At 46.8% G+C, this 19,019-nt stretch overlaps 1 protein-coding gene across 6 annotated transcripts in view; it reads right to left on the bottom strand.

The window, feature by feature from the left end:
* KAZN (kazrin, periplakin interacting protein) overlaps positions 1 to 19,019 on the bottom strand; it is a 1,355,161-nt gene that overhangs the window by 298,279 nt on the left and 1,037,863 nt on the right. For 4 of the 6 annotated variants that reach the window (XM_069610894.1, XM_069610893.1, XM_069610897.1 and 1 more), the window contains one exon: positions 513 to 596. The exons of the other annotated variants lie outside the window; for them this stretch is intronic. In XM_069610894.1, the coding sequence (XP_069466995.1) occupies positions 513 to 596 (84 nt within the window). The remainder of the gene's footprint in view (positions 1 to 512; positions 597 to 19,019) is intronic. 6 annotated transcript variants of the gene reach the window in all.

Here is a 19,019-nt window from a genome sequence, read left to right on the forward strand (position 1 = left end):
GCAATGACCACTGAGATGGACAGCCAATCAGACCAAGATGGATTAAGGTACTCAGTCTGCCTGCCACAGGTAATACTGCATGACGTTCTGGTCGTCACGGGCTACACAGATTTAGAGGCACTACCAAACATGTCTTGATTCGAGAGCATTGCCCAAGTCAACCATAAAGACAAGGTGACATTAGAGTACGAGCCTATTGCATTAAGCAAACTGAAGAGTATATACAAATTGTATATGAAATCTAAATCTTGCAGCTGCATTCAAGAAGCTCATGCTGGCACCTATGCATGCACCTGCGCAATATTGCAAATCCCACTCCCATTTTGATTAATAACAAAGCCCAATTATCAACCAGTAAATTAGGACATTTCTTTTTGCGTGAATTCATATGTTAGCGATAGAAACGTGCAACTGTCCCCAAAATCATTTCCAACATAAGATAATGATTTATTTCAGAGTGAATCAGTCATAAACTGTGATCAAAGTGATGTTTCCCAGGCTAATTCTCTTACCGCAATCCCCCTCGTGGAGGGTTCCTTCTCAGGTAGGTGTTCAAAATAGCGGTATTCCCTTCTCGTGGCAACACAGTTTGTAATCTGGAGAAACAGGTCACAAGCATGACAGTCTAACTAGGATGTCCCCCCCCCGCTTGCACTCCCACCGCCCCCATAGGGAACACACAGGTTGGACCCAGGGAGAAACCATTACCCAATCAGCATTACAGTCCATGCAAAATAATCAATCACATTGCATTGAAACATTTCTATGGAAACACTAAACAGTAACTTAATTCTCCAGAGTGCTTTCCAGCTGTACTATTAGGAAATGCAATTGGTTGTAGCTCAAAGACATAAGTAGCAATGAATGAAATAAACACTGTATAGAAAAATTGGCATCAAACATCGGATTTGGTCTGAGACATTCATAGTTAATGTAAAAATGGCCACACTCACAGACCAACAATAAAACACACAATATTCTCCACCTCCCTCTCCCCATTATCCTCTGCCCCCACCCCCGACCACTTCCCTTGGAGGTATCCAGGCAAGTTATACTGTGTTTGACCGGAATGTATTACAACTTGAATAGTCGCTAGAAGCGCACATGACCACTACCGAAAGGTTGGAACTTTGCAATAAAGGCAGAGGTATGGGATAGATTACGCAGCACCATGTCCAATAGAACTCATCCAGTAGCAGGATAGTCCTAAACTGCAACATATTTGCAACCTAAGCCAGCAGAAGCACAATGCTTTGCAAGATTCTTTTGTGCAAATGTGCATATATGCGGTTTGGCATGTGCATCTCTCTGGTGCAAAGATGGCGATATAGGTGGAAGCCCTCTTCTTGTTTTCCAGCTGCTGGGAGGAAGGGGATTGTATCTGGTGAATGTAGAGAAATGTACATTATGACAAGATCTGGATGGAAAATCCTATCTGTTATTTGGTTCATTGTGCCTTCAACTATTAACCTGCTCTCCCAAACAAAGCCTTCACTCTTCTGATCTCGCACACATACCTTCAGCTATTGCACAAGTCGGAACCTTTAACTCAGGGGCAATCACAATTTCAAGTGGGCAACACTTGCCTCCCACTAATCCTCGTACAACAAATGATGCTCAAAAGAACTATACCAGGGTTTTTCAACCTGTGGCTTTCCAGATGTTTTAGACAACTCCCATCAGCCTGCCCAGGAATAGTCAATTGTGAGGGATCATGGGATTCATAGTCCAAAGTATCTGGAGAGGTGCTTATTACATACCCCTGCACCATACTATGGTGTAAGGCTCAACAGAAATAACCTTCAATTCTGAACTTAAGTTAATATGATTGTACAGCGTTTTAGCTCATTTTGACCACTAAAAACCGTAAAACCAAATTTCGGGTGCTTTAGAATGCAGAAGTACGAGTCTGACACAGTGGTGATATGCTTGTTGGCAAAGACTTTTATTGTAAAACAAAGAAAAGGAAAAACCTATCTTACCCTAATTCTATGAGAGCTTGCCCTACCTCAACAAAACACCAAGGACTCTGTTAGGATGTCTTGTAATGCAATAAGTCCACCATCCTGTGTCCAAACCTATTTCCGTTCCTTACACTAAACTAAGGAAAACTTGGTGGTTTCTTGAGCCAGAAAGAGGCTTCTATCTTTCTGGATGTGCACCTTTAAAGTTCAGTTCGTAGAGTGAGAGTACAATGATTGAATCTTTAAACACAGTTCTCACGTATCCAAAGAGGTGGTGGAATCTCTTCCCCTTGTTCGTAGCTTCGATTCCCTGATTCCCATACGTAGCGTTAAGTCTGGTCTACTTTCCTGCCAGATTCAACTGTTGGCCTTTTTAACACAAAACATACTTTTCATTGAAAAAAGTGGGGGTGAGAGTGTCTTCCCCTGGTGTCTTCTTTGAACTCAAAATTTAAGTGGCAAGCCTGGTCCACCACCCTGCCAAACTTGACTATTAAACTCAGAAAGAGTCTGTTCCTTTGGCAATGGGTCCACAACCCTTGCTTCTTGTGTTTCTCTTGCTGTTCCACGTGGATCCCAGACCACTCTGGACTGTCTCTGACTTGCTTTGGGCCTTATCCCTTTCATTATTTGTTCCTTAACTCTTGTGTGGGCCCCTGACCCTCGTGCTTTGCTTTTGTGGGCCTTGCCCAACTTCCTATGGGTCACAGGCCCTGGTGTATTGCTTTCACAGGTTCTCTTTCCCAGCCTTACTCAATGTCCAACTGAACAGATCGGGTGTTCTCCCCAGACTGGTACAGTTCCACATAGAATATTTTACACAGTTCCTTTCACTCTCTCGCTTCTTGGTTTTCTCAGGGCCCCAGACCCCTTTACTCTGGCTTTGCCTCTGTGGTTCTCTACACAATGCCCAAATGAACAGACCTGCTCTACTCCCCTTCCAGGTACTGTTCCACACAGAATTTTCTATACAGTTTGTTTTAATTTCTTGTTGCTTAGTCTCTTTCTCAGGGTTCCTGACCCATTTACCTTGACCATGCCTCTGTGGTTCACTTGAGTCCCAGATCCCTTTGTGTTTGTTTTCCCGGACACTTGGTTTACTCTCCTGGCAAGTGTCTACAGCTGTGGCATATGCCTGTCATTTATTTGTCTTCGGGCCTTTGACCTGTCACGCTCACCTGATTCCCACGGAGGCGCAGGTCTGGCTTCGAGTGCTGATGCTTCTTCAATGGTGAAGCGCAGGACTCTGAAGATGGACAGGTAGGGCCCCTCTACTCTGGCTTCTCTGGCTCGTAGGAATATTCCCCTCTGCGTGAAAAGGGAGTATTACCTACTGACGGAATAATGCTCAAGCCTCCCACTTCCTTCCAACCCTCCACGATACCCTTCCACGATTCCCCGTGAAGTCTCACCTTAGGGTCTGGAAGGATGAGGTCTCCATCCTGCTTCTGATGCAGGGGCGCGTTGAAATCCAGTTACTTCACTGGATTGAGGTTTGATGGAAGTTCAAATAAGCTTGACTCTTCAGGTAAGGCGCTGTAAGAGTTCTGTTGCAAGTTCAAAAGTTCAAGCTTAATAATAATGTTCATTGTCTTATTGCAGCAAGCGCTAACGCTTATGTCTTTTTCCCCTTAGGGGCCGGGGTTCGGAATGCCGGAGATATGGCGCCGACCCGAAGTGAAACGTGCAGTTCCAATAAATGACAGGTAAGTTCTGGATGAGCGTTCGGGTAATGTCTTTGCATTCGCTCATTCAATGTCTTTGTCTTTTTTCCCCATAGGGGCCGGGGTCCGGAATGCCAGGAAGCGGCAGGACCCGAAATGAAATGGGAATGACCCAACTGGTAAGTCTTAGAAGGAAACTGAGCTTTTCATATTCCCTTCCTTCTCTCACCTTGTGTTCTTGTCTTTTTCTCTCTAGGCACTGGGAAGTGGCTGCGGATCCGGATGATCGCTGCTGAAGATGGAGGTGCCCAGGAAAGGTGAGTGAAATGCAGCGCTGCAGCGATCGAAACGAAATGCTTTTAAAAATGATGTCTTCCCTTTCAGGATCGTCGGTGTGATGTCTCCGTGATACAGCTTTAGCAGGTAAGGTCTTCTTTCTCTCCAATTCTCTCTTATCTCCCTTTGTAGGTGACCCAGGATGCTGACAGGCGTGGCTGAAGTCCAGATGCAGGAGCTGACACGGTGAGCGTCCAGCTGCGAGGAGCAGAACAACGCGAAGCAAGAGTTGCTGATCGGGCGTGGTTTAAATAGCTTTGGAAGAAGTTCCAGGTATGTATCCTTCCACCGATCAGGTATGTATCCTTCCCCGAACACACCCAGGTGGAAAGTAGTCCCACAGGTAAAGTAGTTCCATTCAGGCCTCAAGAGGGCCTGGATGTAGCAGCATGGTCTGCATCAGGTAAGTGCAAATTGAAACACTTGAACACATGTCTAGCTTTATGAGCCTGGCGCCTAAGGCGCCAGGACAGGGGTCCAACATGAGCCTGGCGCATAAGGCACCAGGACTGTGTCCAAAGGGCCCCAGCTTGGGCCCGCTGGCACTTCCCTGGGGGGAATGATGCCTGCCTCTGGGGTTGCTGGGTCGGACTCGGCTCCTTGGAGGTAGGCATCATGACAGTACCCCCCCCTCAAGGCCCCTCCCAAGGTTGTTCCCTCTGGGGGTCTTGGCTTGTTCGGAAATCTCCGGTGGAACCTTTGTATTAATCGAGGTGCGTGAACATGGTTACTAGGCTCCCACGATCTCTCCTGAGGTCCATATCCCTTCCAGTCAAAAAGATAGAAGAGTTTTGACTTTAACACCTTGGAGTCTAAATATCTTTAACTTCGAATTCTAATTCCCCTCCAATTTGAACTGGGTCTGGAGGCTTGGACAGTCGGGTCCCTGGTTGTACTGGCTTCAAAAGTGATGCATGAAAAACTGGATGAATACGCATGTTGGACGGTAAATCCAGTTTAAAGGCCACAGGATTGATTATAGCCTTGATGGGATAAGGTCCTATGAATCTGGGATTGAAGGTTTGCGGGCCCTCGAGGGGTAAATGTTTCGTTGCTAGCCATACCTGGTCTCCTACTTGGTAAGGAGGAGTTTTACTTCGGTGCAAATCAGCGTTTTCTTTATACTTTTTCTTGGCTTGCTGTAAATGAGTTGCAGCTTCTTTAAAGGCTCGGGTTATTGTGGAATGCAAATGATTTACTGGGGGCATTTCCAGGGTCAGAGGTGGATCTAGGTCAGAGGTCCGAGGATGGTGACCATACAAAGTATAAAAAGGAGTTTGTCCGGTTCCAGAATGCACTGAATTGTTGTATGCATATTCTGCGATCCAAAGGATGTCTTTCCAATTTAACTCGGATTGGTGTAACATGCACCGAAGATATTGCTCGAGAGTCTGATTGGTTCTCTCGGTTTGTCCGTCGGTCTGGGGGTGGTGGCTGGTGGATAACCGCACATCTATTTGTGCTAGTTGGCAACACTTCTTCCAAAAATGGGAGATAAATTGACTTCCACGATCCGAGACTAATATGGAAGGGAAACCATGTATGCGAACTATATTCTCCAGAAATTCCTTGGCCAAGGTGGAAGCTGAAGGCAAACCTTTTAAAGGGATAAAGTGGGCCATTTTGGAAAATAGATCCACAATTACAAGAATAGTGTTGTAACCAGCACAAGGAGGCAGGTCAGTTATAAAGTCCATTGACAAGGTGTGCCATGGTGCCGGTGGAATATCCAAGGGTTGAAGTAGGCCGGCTGGCCTTTTCTTTTGACCCTTGTTTTGGGCGCAAATTCCGCAAGACAATACAAAAGACTTTATGTCTTTTCTCCAAGAAGGCCACCAGAAGTGGCGTTTGATTTTTTCCTCCGTTTTAGTGATACCAGGGTGTCCTTCAATTAATGATTCATGATGATGGGCAATAACAAGTTCTTGCAATTCTTTACTTGGCAGAAACAACCGCTCCTGGAAGTAGGGTAAATCATCCTTAACGGTGTAATGAGGACCCTTTTGACTCCATTCCAGTAAGGCTGAAGAGTCTAGAAGTTGTTTTACTTGCGTTTGGATGTCCTCAATAGTTTGCAATGAAGTTAGGCCTAAGATTCTTTGTTCAGGTATGATTGGCACAGGTTCTAAACTCGAATTGGGTTCTTCCATGCCAATCCGGGATAAGGCTTCCGCTTTACCATTCTTGCAGCCAGGGCGATAGGTAATTACAAAATCAAATTCCGCAAAGAATAGAGCCCATCGGAGTTGTCATGAAGATTGAGCTTTGGCCGTCTTTAAATACTGTAAATTTCTGTGGTCCGTAATTACAGTGATGGTGTGTCTTGCCCCGAGAAGGTAGTGACGCCAAGCCTTGAAAGCAGATTTAATAGCCAGTAACTCTTTGTCGGTAATTGCGTAGTTGATTTCAGGAGGAGAAAATTTCCTGGACCAAAAGGCCACTGGGTGTAGTTGGTTAGTTTCTGGGTCTCTTTGCGACAGGACAGCTCCCATGGCCGAACTGGATGCGTCGGTTTCCACAATATAAGGGAGATCTGGGTACGGGTGCTTTAATACAGGTGCAGAGGTGAATTTGGTTTTCAGGTCCTGAAAGGCTTGTTTGGCCTCAAGAGTCCATTCAAAACGTTTGTTTTTCTTTAGGAGAGCTGTGATGGGTTGGACTGTTCGGGAAAATTCCGGGATGAATCTTCGATAGAAATTGGCGAAGCCGAGCATGCTCTGAACTCCCTTCACCGAGCTAGGAGATGGCTATTTGAGGATGGCGTCCACCTTTCGCGGGTCCATTCGGACTCCTTGTGGTGTCAGGATGAATCCGAGAAACTCAACTTCTGTGGTATGAAAAACGCATTTTTCGAGCTTTGCAAATAGTCTGTGCTGGCGCAATTTCTCAAGAACTGCCCTAACATATTTTCTGTGATCGGATTCTAAGTACACCAGGATGTCGTCAATATAAACAATGACACAGACGTCGATAAGTTCCCGAAGAACATCATTCATAAAGTACTGAAAGGCGGCAGGTGCATTGCACAAACCGAAGGGCATCACCTGATATTCGAAGAGCCCAAATTTGGTGCGGAATGCAGTCTTCCATTCGTCGCCTTCTTTTATACATACCAGGTGATAAGCTCCTCGAAGATCTAACTTGGTGTACACACAAGCGTCTTTCACCTGGTCGATAAGCTCAGGGATCAGGGGCAGAGGATAACGATTCTTAATCGTTATTTGATTTAGGGCGCGATAGTCTATACATGTTCTAAGGTCGCCCTCTTTTTCCGGCATGAAGAACAAAGCTGAGGAGACAGGAGACTTGGACGGGCGAATAAAACCATTGGCTAGGTACTGATCTAAATACTGACGCAAATGCAGGTTCTCAGGTTCCGTAAGAGCATAAATCCTACTACAAGGTAGTTGAGCATTGGGTACCAGATCGATTTGGCAATCATAAGACCGATGGGGAGGTAACGTGTTAGCCTGTTCCTTCTGAAAAACGTCTTGGAATTCTTGGTATTCTGACGGTAGCTGTACAGGGGTGGAAGTTGCTGAGGCTAGACCCATAACTGGATTTCTTGAATAACAAGTTGGTTCACAATCAGGAAAACTTATCTTCTTTGCTCGCCAGTCAATTCTGGGATTATGTGTTTCTAACCAAGGAATTCCAAGAATTACTTGAAATTGTGGGGACTTGATCACATCAAACACGATTGTTTCCCTATGTCCATCCTGACCCACCAGTGTCATTTCAACAGTGGAATACGTTACAGGCCCTGAGGCTATTTCGGTTCCATCTACTGTAGAAATGACATCTTGGGTTACTTTCGGGCGGAGAGGGAGCTTAATCCTGGAAGCCAATTCACGGTCTAGGTAATTTCCAATAGCTCCACTGTCGATGTATGCTTTTATAGCATGCAACTGCTGAGGCTGTTTTGGGTCCACGAGCACCATTGGCATGACAAAATGCGAGGTCAAAGAATCTGTTTTCAAGCTCGGCAAGCGGACCCCTACGCTTGTCGGGCTAGGTCGTTTCCCGAATCAGGTGTCAATAAATCGTTATCAGTGGCTCCAACCACCTTCTTAGGTGGTTTAACCAGACAATTTCGAAGAAAGTGACCGGAAGTCCCGCAATACAGACAAAGTTGCATTTGCCGTCTTCTCTCTCATTCCTTCTGCGTTAATGGTCCTTTAACACCGCCGATTTGCATAGGTTCGGATAGGTCGGTACTCTTGAAGTTGGCGTGAGTTTTGATCGGTACTCGGGTTTCGTACTTGAACCGATCTGCTTTTCTATTTTGAAGTCTGTGCTCAAGTTGAACCACCAAGTCTATGTAGTCTGCGCAGACCTGGGGTGGATCTACTATCTGAGCTAGAACATCCTTAAACTCTCCGCGCAGGCCTCAATGAAACAATGTGATCCTTTTGTTTTCTGGCCATCCAGTTTCCACAACCAGTCTATTAAAGGTGGCAACGTAGGACAGGAGATCCAGATTACCTTGTCGTAAGGATAGCAGTTTGTTATCAAGGGCCTGTCCTTGAGAGTGTCGAGCAAACAATCTTTCCATGCTGGCCTGGAAACCCTGAAAGTTCTGGAGAATGGGATCATCCTGATTTACCAATGGAATAGACCAATCGGCAGCACTGCCACTGAGGTAAGATAGTATAAAGGCTACCTTGGTCTGGTCGTTAGGGAAGGCCCCAGGTCTGCATAGAAAGTGTAAACAACATTGGTTCATAAAGACGGCATATTTCTTGGGATCACCCCCCAAAATGTTCAGGCGGGGCCAAAGGCATGTGTCCAGGTAGATTGATTTGTACCGGGTTATTCAAACCCATTGATGTGGAAGTACCTCCGGAATTAGGTAAAGGAGTGTGCCCTGCCTGGAACTGCAATAACCTTTTGGCCAGGTCAGCTGTTCTTTCCTTGGATAGGATCAGTTCTCTTTTGAGAGCTTTAGTCTCCTGGTGGGCTGAGTGCACTTCTGCCAGTAATTCTCCCAAAAGCTGGGCCAGCTGATCTGTCTCGGAAGTCTCCATAGCGCCCGGGTGGGAAATTGTGGGTAGGCTTCGTGTTCTGTCACGCTCACCTGATTCCCACGGAGGCGCAGGTCTGGCTTCGAGTGCTGATGCTTCTTCAATGGTGAAGCGCAGGACTCTGAAGATGGACAGGTAGGGCCCCTCTACTCTGGCTTCTCTGGCTCGTAGGAATATTCCCCTCTGCGTGAAAAGGGAGTATTACCTACTGACGGAATAATGCTCAAGCCTCCCACTTCCTTCCAACCCTCCACGATACCCTTCCACGATTCCCCGTGAAGTCTCACCTTAGGGTCTGGAAGGATGAGTTCTCCATCCTGCTTCTGGTGCAGGGGCGCGTTGAAACCCAGTTACTTCACTGGATTGAGGTTTGATGGAAGTTCAAATAAGCTTGACTATTCAGGTAAGGCGCTGTAAGAGTTCTGTTGCAAGTTCAAAAGTTCAAGCTTAATAATAATGTTCATTGTCTTATTGCAGCAAGCGCTAACGCTTATGTCTTTTTCCCCTTAGGGGCCGGGGTTTGGAATGCCGGAGATATGGCGCCGACCCGAAGTGAAACGTGCAGTTCCAATATTTGACAGGTAAGTTCTGGATGAGCGTTCGGGTAATGTCTTTGCATTCGCTCATTCAATGTCTTTGTCTTTTTTCCCCATAGGGGCCGGGGTCCGGAATGCCAGGAAGCGGCAGGACCCAAAATGAAATGGGAATGACCCAACTGGTAAGTCTTAGAAGGAAACTGAGCTTTTCCTATTCCCTTCCTTCTCTCACCTTGTGTTCTTGTCTTTTTCTCTCTAGGCACTGGGAAGTGGCTGCGGATCCGGATGATCGCTGCTGAAGATGGAGGTGCCCAGGAAAGGTGAGTGAAATGCAGCGCTGCAGCGATCGAAACGAAATGCTTTTAAAAATGTCTTCCCTTTCAGGATCGTCGGTGTGATGTCTCCGTGATACTGCTTTAGCAGGTAAGGTGTTCTTTCTCTCCAATTCTCTCTTATCTCCCTTTGCAGGTGACCCAGGATGCTGACAGGCGTGGCTGAAGTCCAGATGCAGGAGCTGACACGGTGAGCGTCCAGCTGCGAGGAGCAGAACAACGCGAAGCAAGAGTTGCTGATCGGGCGTGGTTTAAATAGCTTTGGAAGAAGTGCCAGGTATGTATCCTTCCACCGATCAGGTATGTATCCTTCCCCGACCACACCCAGGTGGAAAGTAGTCCCACAGGTAAAGTAGTTCCATTCAGGCCTCAAGAGGGCCTGGATGTAGCAGCATGGTCTGCATCAGGTAAGTGCACATTGAAACACTTGAACACATGTCTAGCTTTATGAGCCTGGCGCCTAAGGCGCCAGGACAGGGGTCCAACATGAGCCTGGCGCCTAAGGCGCCAGGACTGTGTCCAAAGGGCCCCAGCTTGGGCCCGCTGGCACTTCCCTGGGGGGAATGATGCCTGCCTCTGGGGTTGCTGGGTCGGACTCGGCTCCTTGGAGGTAGGCATCATGACATGACCTGTGCGTCATCACCCCCTTAGCTTTGGTCCCAGACCCTTTTGTATGGGTCTTTCGGGACATTTTGTTTTCTTCCCTGCCAAGTGTCTACTGGTGCAGCATATGTCGATGTCCTTATATTTCTCCTAGGGTCCTTAACCTGTGTGTCATCAGCTTTACTTATCGGGTCCCTGACCCTCTTTAGCCTCCCCTTGTTCAGTTCCCAGCTCCTCTCGTGGACCCAGGCAGCACCTGTACCTTGATTTTGGGGTTCCCACTTCTTGGCGTCCTGATCAGGCTTCTCTGACACTCTGGACGAGCATCCGATCCTTCTCCCTCTGTTGCCGCTGTGGTCCGTGTCCCTGCTCCAGCTTGTGCGAGATGAACTGCATGGCTTCGCTCCACGAGGCATTCCAAGTCTTCTAGGTACTTGGTTTTGCTTCGGTTTCCCATGCGCTGTCAGTTCTTGGCAGCAGCCTCGGAAGACAACTGCTTACCTCCAACGGCGTCCCGGTCTACAGCGTCTCCCTGTATGCTGGTTTCAAACTTCGCTCTCGGTTCCTCAGGGGGAAAGCTTGACGAATTACATTGTCCTTCTTCTACTTTGTACTGTGAGTAACCAGTTGGCAGCCTCCAGCAACTAATCTGTGGTTGATGGTTACCATAGGTATTCTTCATTACTCCATCCTTCCTCTTCGTCACAGTACTGAATTGATGATCCTCACAAAGTTAAGTTTCACTCTTTTTCGTCTCAGTACTTTCCTGTGACCTCGTTTCCTCAACATTACAAAGATAACTGTGTGAGGGACTAGAGGATTCCGAGTGGGGTGAAAGAAAGGAGGGGATTGAAGTGAAGGAGTGTAATACCGCATGATCTCAAGGTGATTGTCAATGGTCCCATGGAGGGTCTCCCTCCCCATGAGATCCACACGCTGAGTACCACCCCAAGGGGGACTATCGGCTAACAACCTCCTGTCCATGGCCTCATGGGAAGGTGCTTCCTCCATGGAAGCAGAGACAATACCCTGGAATTCATCACAGTACTTTTTGACTGATGTGCCTGCCCTTTAACTGTCCAGCTTGTACTACTGCAACGATATTTGCATGTAAGTGAGACTGACCAACTATGCCAACAAATTCTTCATTACTCCATCCTTCCTCTTCGTCACAGTACTGAATTGATGATCCTCACAAAGTTAAGTTTCACTCTTTTTTTCGTCTCAGTACTTTCCTGTGACCTCGTTTCCTCAACATTACAAAGATAACTGTGTGAGGGACTAGAGGATTCCGAGTGGGGTGAAAGAAAGGAGGGGATTGAAGTGAAGGAGTGTAATACCGCATGATCTCAAGGTGATTGTCAATGGTCCCATGGAGGGTCTCCCTCCCCATGAGATCCACACGCTGAGTACCACCCCAAGGGGGACTATCGGCTAACAACCTCCTGTCCATGGCCTCATGGGAAGGTGCTTCCTCCATGGAAGCAGTGACAATACCCTGGAATTCATCACAGTACTTTTTGACTGATGTGCCTGCCCTTTAACTGTCCAGCTTGTACTACTGCAACGATATTTGCATGTAAGTGAGACTGACCAACTATGCCAACAAATTCTACAATTTCTACAGACCCATCAAGGTTTATACCCATTAACACACTGCGAGATTGCATCTCATCCAATTAATTGCTCTGATTTGCAATTGAACACCCAGCGCACTATAGACGTTACCAAAGAAAACAAGACACAGCAAATGTCACTAATAAACGCATAAGAAATCTTGCACAGTTAACCCAATTAGGTTCTCATTCAAATTACCAATGCTATTTATCTGTTTCAACTCCTCCATATAATTTCCTATCGCTCAAAAAAGCTAAAGGTTTTGCGATGCACTAGGTTACTTGGGAGTGTTCAACTTTTGTTAACCTGTAAACATCTTTATGACTACCTCCCGTCTTTCGTCCAATGCTCATCTTTTCCCCCTTACACAGTCCTCCCCTGTTCCTATTGACATCCTGAATTTAGAAAAAGTTACGCACAATAGTGGCTTCTGTACTCCTAGTCCAGAATCCCCTTCCTTCCATACCGGATGGACATCCGCTGCAAGAGTGCTTTCCCCTTTACATTTTAGACCTGCATGGGGTGCGGCCGCAGGGCGTAGCACACCCCGCGAACCCCACCCACCGACGCCCAATAGTCAGTCCTACATTTTCTGCTCGTCGACACGATAGGCCACAGCTTGCTATTTGCAAGGGATTGAAGGGGGGGGGATGTATGAAGGAAAGGAGACTCTGGATTAAGAGTACAGAAGTCACTACTGTGAGTAACGTTTTCTTACTCCATCGTTCCATCCCCTTTTCTTGGTGGATACAAAACACGAACTGATGGGAGGAACTGCACTAGAAGAACAGATTTCTCAATACTGCTTGTCTGAAAGCATCATCCGCAAGGCAGCTAGCATCCATGCAGTAATGTTTACAAAAAGTCGAGGGTGTCGACGAAGTCGCTGCCTTGCTGATGACATCTGAAGGCACCTGCCTTTGGAAGGCAACAGTCGTTTTGCCCTCACTGCATGCGCATGCAAGTCAGTCAGGGGAGGAATCTTTTGAATCTTGTATGCCTCCAGAATGGCTGAAATCATCCATTGTGCAATAGAGGATTTAGAGTCATGATGCCCTGGAGATGAACCCACAAACACAACAAAAAGAGCTTCAGACTTACAAACTTGCTTAGTGCGTGGCTGATCAAATTTAAGAGCCATCCATACGTCCAAACAGTGGAGAGTTTCTTCATCTTTAGAAGCCAGGATTGGAAAGAATGTATGTAAGCATATTTCCTGATTGATGTGGAATAAGGACACAATCTTGGGAAGAAAAGAAGGATGTGTTCATAAAACCACTTTATCCCTGTGGAAAATTGTAAAAGGCTCAGCAAAAGATAAGGCCTGTATTTCTCTTATTCTCCTTGCAGAGGTCAGCTCAACAAGGAGAACTGTTTTTCAAGTGACCAAGTTGATATCAATGCTGGTCATAGGCTCGAATGGCATGTGAGCTAAAGCAGAAAGAATTTTTAGATCCCACACTAGGTTTTTTGACTGGAGGGAACATTCTTAAGCAAACCTCAAAATGGCGCTTAACAATAGGGTTCGCAGAAGAAAGAAGTGCATCTTTCAAGTTTCTATATGCACCAATGGCGGCCAGGTAAGTTCTGCAAGTATCTACTTGCACTACTGATTGGGCCAAGTAAAATTAAAAAGAAAGGGCTTCATCCACCTTACATTTTAAAGGGTTAATTGTCTTTTCCACCACACTGTGGCAAGAATGCATATGGTATTGAGATCTAAGACGGTTTTGTGGCCGCTTGAATAACCTATAAGTTAACGATGGAAAGGCCTAAATGGGACAGAGCCAACTCTTCAGGAACAAGGCGTCTAAGAATAGTGATCGAGGGCATGCGCAAATAATTGCTCCCTATTGTTGCGACAGGAGATCCTGAGCCAGATAAAAGTGAATCTGATCGTCCACTGCCAGGCGAAAAAAGTCAGAAAAACAAATCCTGGCCAGCCAATGAGGGGCTACTATTATTAATGAGTAGTGGTGTGACCTCATGAATTTCAGCATGAGGGGAATCTGAAGAAATGCATGCACCTCATGTTGCTCCATTGTATCTCGATGGGATCGCCCAGAGATCCCTGACCGTTCTCCATCCATGAGGCAAACAACGAACACTTGACATTGTCTGTTGTTGCAAACAAGTCGATCTCTGGGAATCCCCACCAGTTGAAGATTTCTGTCAGCCTGTCCAGATTGATTTCCCATTCATGGTTGCCCACATTCAATCTGTGGAGTCTGCCTGCCTCTGTGTTCAGATTGTCTGGTAGATGGGATGTCAACAGGAAAGAGGTTGTGTAACATAGCCCACTCCCTGAGTTGAATTGGCAGAAGGTAGAGTGCTCGTGCCCCCCCTGCTTGTTTATGAAACATTGAGGTTGTGGTGTCTGTGCGGATAAGCACGACTGTGGTGCCTTGAACCCTTGGGAGGAAATATTTTAGTGAAGATCAGATTGCCTTCAATTCCAGATGTTGATGTGTAACTGAAGTGCCTTGAACAACCATAAGTCATGGGCGGACATATTCTCTAAAGTCACACCCCATCTCTCCAGATATCAATCTGTGGTAACAACCATCAATGGTGATGTAAGAGTCCGGAGGGCTCCTAACAAGAGGTTTTGAGCATCTCCCCACCACAGCAGGTCTAGTCTCATCTGTGTGGGAATCAAAACATCTTTCTGGTTACCAGAGTCTTGTAACTAACTCCGAGCAAGGTGCAGTTGAATGCGCCTCTCTGGAGTCTGGCAAAAAAAAAAAAACAGATAGGATGCAGGATGCAAGAAGACCCAGAAGCCTTCGGAACCACCAGGCTGATGTTTGTTGCCTGTTCAAAAAATGCATGGTTGACACTGAATGTCACATATTCTCTCTATAGTGGAGAATACTCTTCCCAAAATTGTGTCCCACTTGAACCCAAAGATGGTCAATACTTGAGGGGGCAGAGTTTGGATTTGGGCAGGTTGATGGAGACTTGCAACTTGAAGTGTGGAGCAGACACTAAAGCATCCTGGATGCCTCCTCTGGGGTGGAACCTCTGAGCCGGTCATACAGATAAGGGTAAACATGTAAACCCCTCACGCTGAGCATCCCTGCTACCAGGTTCATCTGTTTTGTGAAGACACGCAGAGCAGAAATGAGTCTGAAGGGAGGGTTTGTTTACTGGAAATGATGATTCAGCACTAGAATCGATGGGGCTTCCAAATCAGCACATGTAAGTAAGCGTCCTTCTGGTCCACTGAACCTATCAAATCTACTTTGGATAAGGACTGAGCAAATTGATGTTTTGATGGGGGAGAAAGGTTTAGAAAAGACAAGTCCACCACCACCCTCAGGCCAGCCTGATTTTGCTTGGGCACTGAGAAAATGCATGAGTAAAACCCTAGCCCCTGTTGTGAGGTCGGGACATGCTGTACTGCGTTCATATGAATTTGATTTTCAATTTCCAGCGGAAGTGCTGGAGACCCTATCTGGATCGGGGGTGGATAAGGAGATAGAGAGGTAACACAAGGTGAAAACCCCTTGAAATTAAGACAATAGCCATTGGTTTGAGCAACGGACACACCAGAAATGAATATACTGAGCCAGTCTGCCGCCCACTGGTGTTTGGTGAACCTGGACGCAACCCACATTGTTTTTTGTGATATGAGGTAGCTGAAGAAGAGGAGGGCCCATAAAAACCTTTGGAAGATATTCTTGGATGTTTCCGCCTCAGCTCGTTCAGAGACCTGTCTGGGCGATAAGTTCTTCTCTCCCAATATCTTCTGAAGCCTGCCAAGGCCCTAGTGCCGGGACTTATCTTGTTTGAGACCTTTAGAAAGGCTTGGACTGCGGCTTTATTAGAACCATCAAAGACTTTGCTGTAATAGAACTGGTCTTTCTCGTGTTCAATTCCTCATCTGTTGAGTGAAACAAGTCTGTGGCATCAAATGGTAGATCTAAAATACGATCTTGGACATCCTGTGTAAAATACGTGGAATGCATCCAAGCAGTGCATCTCATATCAGCACCAATGCAGATCCTACTAGTAGCAGTATACATGTGATGCACAGTGTGTTCAAGTAGATCTTGGGATACTTGTTTGGCTTCTGAAAGGCCTGGCCTGAAAGCAGCTTATTTTTCTGTCGGTAGTTCCCGCAAAAAGTCTGCAATCTCTTGCCACAGACGCTGATTAGCTGCAGCTAGCAACAAGCCAGTATTTGACTGCCTCAAATGCAAAGATGCATTAGTGTTGGCTTTCCTTCAATAGGCCTTTAAGATCCTGCTCTCTTTTTAAAGTAAGGTTGCCGAATTAGCTGATGAAGAAGCTGAAGATGCTGACTTTCCATAGAAGACACAAAAGACAATGGTTGAGGGTGAGTGGAAAGCAGATGGGCGCCAGATGGCACCTCTCAGTATCTTGCTTCTATTTTCCTATTTGTAGGAGGACATGTGTAAAGCTTCAGCCAGGGTTTTTCTGCTAAGGCTAAAACCTATTTTGTAGAGCAATGCAGACAGTCCTGAAGACTCCATGGCTAAGACCTCTACCCCTTCAGAAACAGCCTCTGGGGGCAGGACAGGGTGGTATTCCCCGAAAGGAAGAAATTCCCGCCACCCGATCATGGAACGATCTAGCCAATAATGAGTACTCGTCCTCTTCCCTTTCATTATCAGAGTCTGGAACAGGTGTGGACAAAGAAGACTGATCTGGAACTTTTGCAGTCTTATACGGGATAACCTCCTGTGGGAGAGGAGGAATCGTAGGAAGATTGGGTGGTGGAGGTGCCGTAGTCTGAGGCGCAGGCACACTTGGAACAATCAGCAAAACATGTGCAGATGGAATTGAAGGGACCTGAGGAGTAGACTGAGCTGCAGTATTCTGTGGACCTGGCTGATCCTCCTCCGGCGTGCAAGGGACCGTGTTTGGCGTCACAGGAGGTGCTAGCACTTCTTTTATGAGGGACTGAATACATCCGTCATTTGACAGGATTTCATTAGCCCCATAAACTTGGTGAAGAACATATCCTCACCGGGTTCCTGAAGTTGAGGAGGAGGAGCCAGTGCTGAAGGTGCCGGCGTGGTGAATGGGCACCCAGCAAGGTTGGTGAACTGGTGTGGACCATAGATCCGAGTACCACATGGCTGACGTGGAGGGTGGGTAAGTTGTACACCAGGAGGTCTGTGTTGTATCCGGTCTCCCTTCTTGCATGGATGGTGTGATGCCATGAAAGAATGGTCTGTGAGTGCATGGAATGTTTGTGGTTGAGTGAGTGTTCCACCCCAGGCAGTTAGAATTTTGTAGCCTGGGTGGTGGGAGCCATTTGGCTTTGTTCTCCTGCTCCTAATGATCTGATGTAACTTAATAAAGAAGCTTATGAACTTACCTTCTGCCATTGCCGATTTGTAGTGAAATCATGTCTGGAAACCGTGGGTGGTAATCTGACTGAATCATGACTGCAGGGTGCAGAACCACATGAGGATGGATCAAAATCTGTATCTGACTCACGTCTGGTGGCGATTTTGTACAGGCCTGATGAGTCTTGCGACTAAGCGGTGCGTGGGAAGCGTTTGTTTGGTGTCATGCCCTGACACATAGGCTCTTTTAAACCCTCGGGGCAAAGCCTGGTATTATTTATCAAGACAGAGAGCTGATTCTCGGTAGACAAGTTGTCCTTGGAAGAAGTGCCTCTGGTAGTCTTACGTGAAGGCATCCCCTCAGACCATGGTCTGGTAGAAGAGCTTGAGGCCCCTCGGTGTCGGCACCAGAAGTAGTCCTATGGGCCTTGAGCTTGCGCTTGGTAAGAGGGCCCTGGTGCCCCTCTGTGAAAGTACCGGTAGAATTTGGTCGATGAACCTCTGGTGGGGATCCCCGGTACTACATGCAGAAATGTCAGGTGATCGACCACTCTCAGCGGTTAGGACCTTGTGACAGGACCTACTCTGCTGAGGTGACCTCGACGAGGAAGAAGAATGAACTGAAGATACACTTGCCTTTCTGTGATGCCTCTTCGATGATGAAGTGCAGCCCTTCAAATCGTTGGGAGGAGATCTGGAAAAAGAAAATGTTTGCCCTCGGCGTAAGCACCCACATGCAACACAGCCATCCCACCAATGATCGAACCTGAGGGTATCCGGGCAGAGTGTGTGCGGGTCAGATGACGGGGTAGGACGGTCACAGGAGGCGCTCTGGCTATCCACGCCAGACGGAGAGTAGAAGTACCGAAGAAAAATGAAGAAGAAAATGAAAAAATAGGGGAAATGTGCCAAAAGGAAGCGCAGCGGTAAGGTCAACCATTCCCGTCCATGCAGAAAAAGGAACTGATGGTTGGGTGCCGGTGGGCAGGGTTCGCAGGGCTAAAGTTTAAAGGGGAAAGCCTCTTGCGGTGCTAAAGGCTCTGGACCCACCCCCTGCAGGGGACACCCATATGGTATGGAGGAACGGGGATGGGACATTGGAGTAAGGTGCTTTATAAATCAGCAATAAAATAAAAACAATAAAACACTGTTGAAATAACATGCTCGCACCATTTACAGAAAACAGTGAACACAAACATCTGCTTAGTGCTGTAGTAAGATGATTCCTTTTAGGGATATTGACAAAAGCCATAACAATGTCTGACTAACCAAACATAGTAATGAGTTACTCAAAACGGACGTTTCAACAATGATTTCTCCCCGGGTCCTTGGGGAGGCCAGGGAAATTTACCAAACACACATTAACTGACTAAAAGTAAGAAAGTGCATGCTATCACTTGACCTTCCCGAGTTATGTGACATGAGCCAGAGAGTAGAGAATTATGGTAGAAGTGGCAGAGCTAAAACACCAGGAGCCAATGGAATTTGAAAGCAAGGGGAGCGGATTTCCTCATAAATCGGGGCAGGGGTGAGGGAGGCACAGGTCTGCCGAAAGAGTGAACCATCTGGCGCAGCAGGTGGAAGCATTGAGGTGGTGCAGTGAGCAGTGGCGTTCCTTCCAG

The sequence above is a fragment of the Ambystoma mexicanum genome, chromosome 8 (genome assembly GCF_040938575.1).
Source record: "Ambystoma mexicanum isolate Mex_15411 chromosome 8, UKY_AmexF1_1, whole genome shotgun sequence".
NCBI lineage: Eukaryota > Metazoa > Chordata > Amphibia > Caudata > Ambystomatidae > Ambystoma > Ambystoma mexicanum.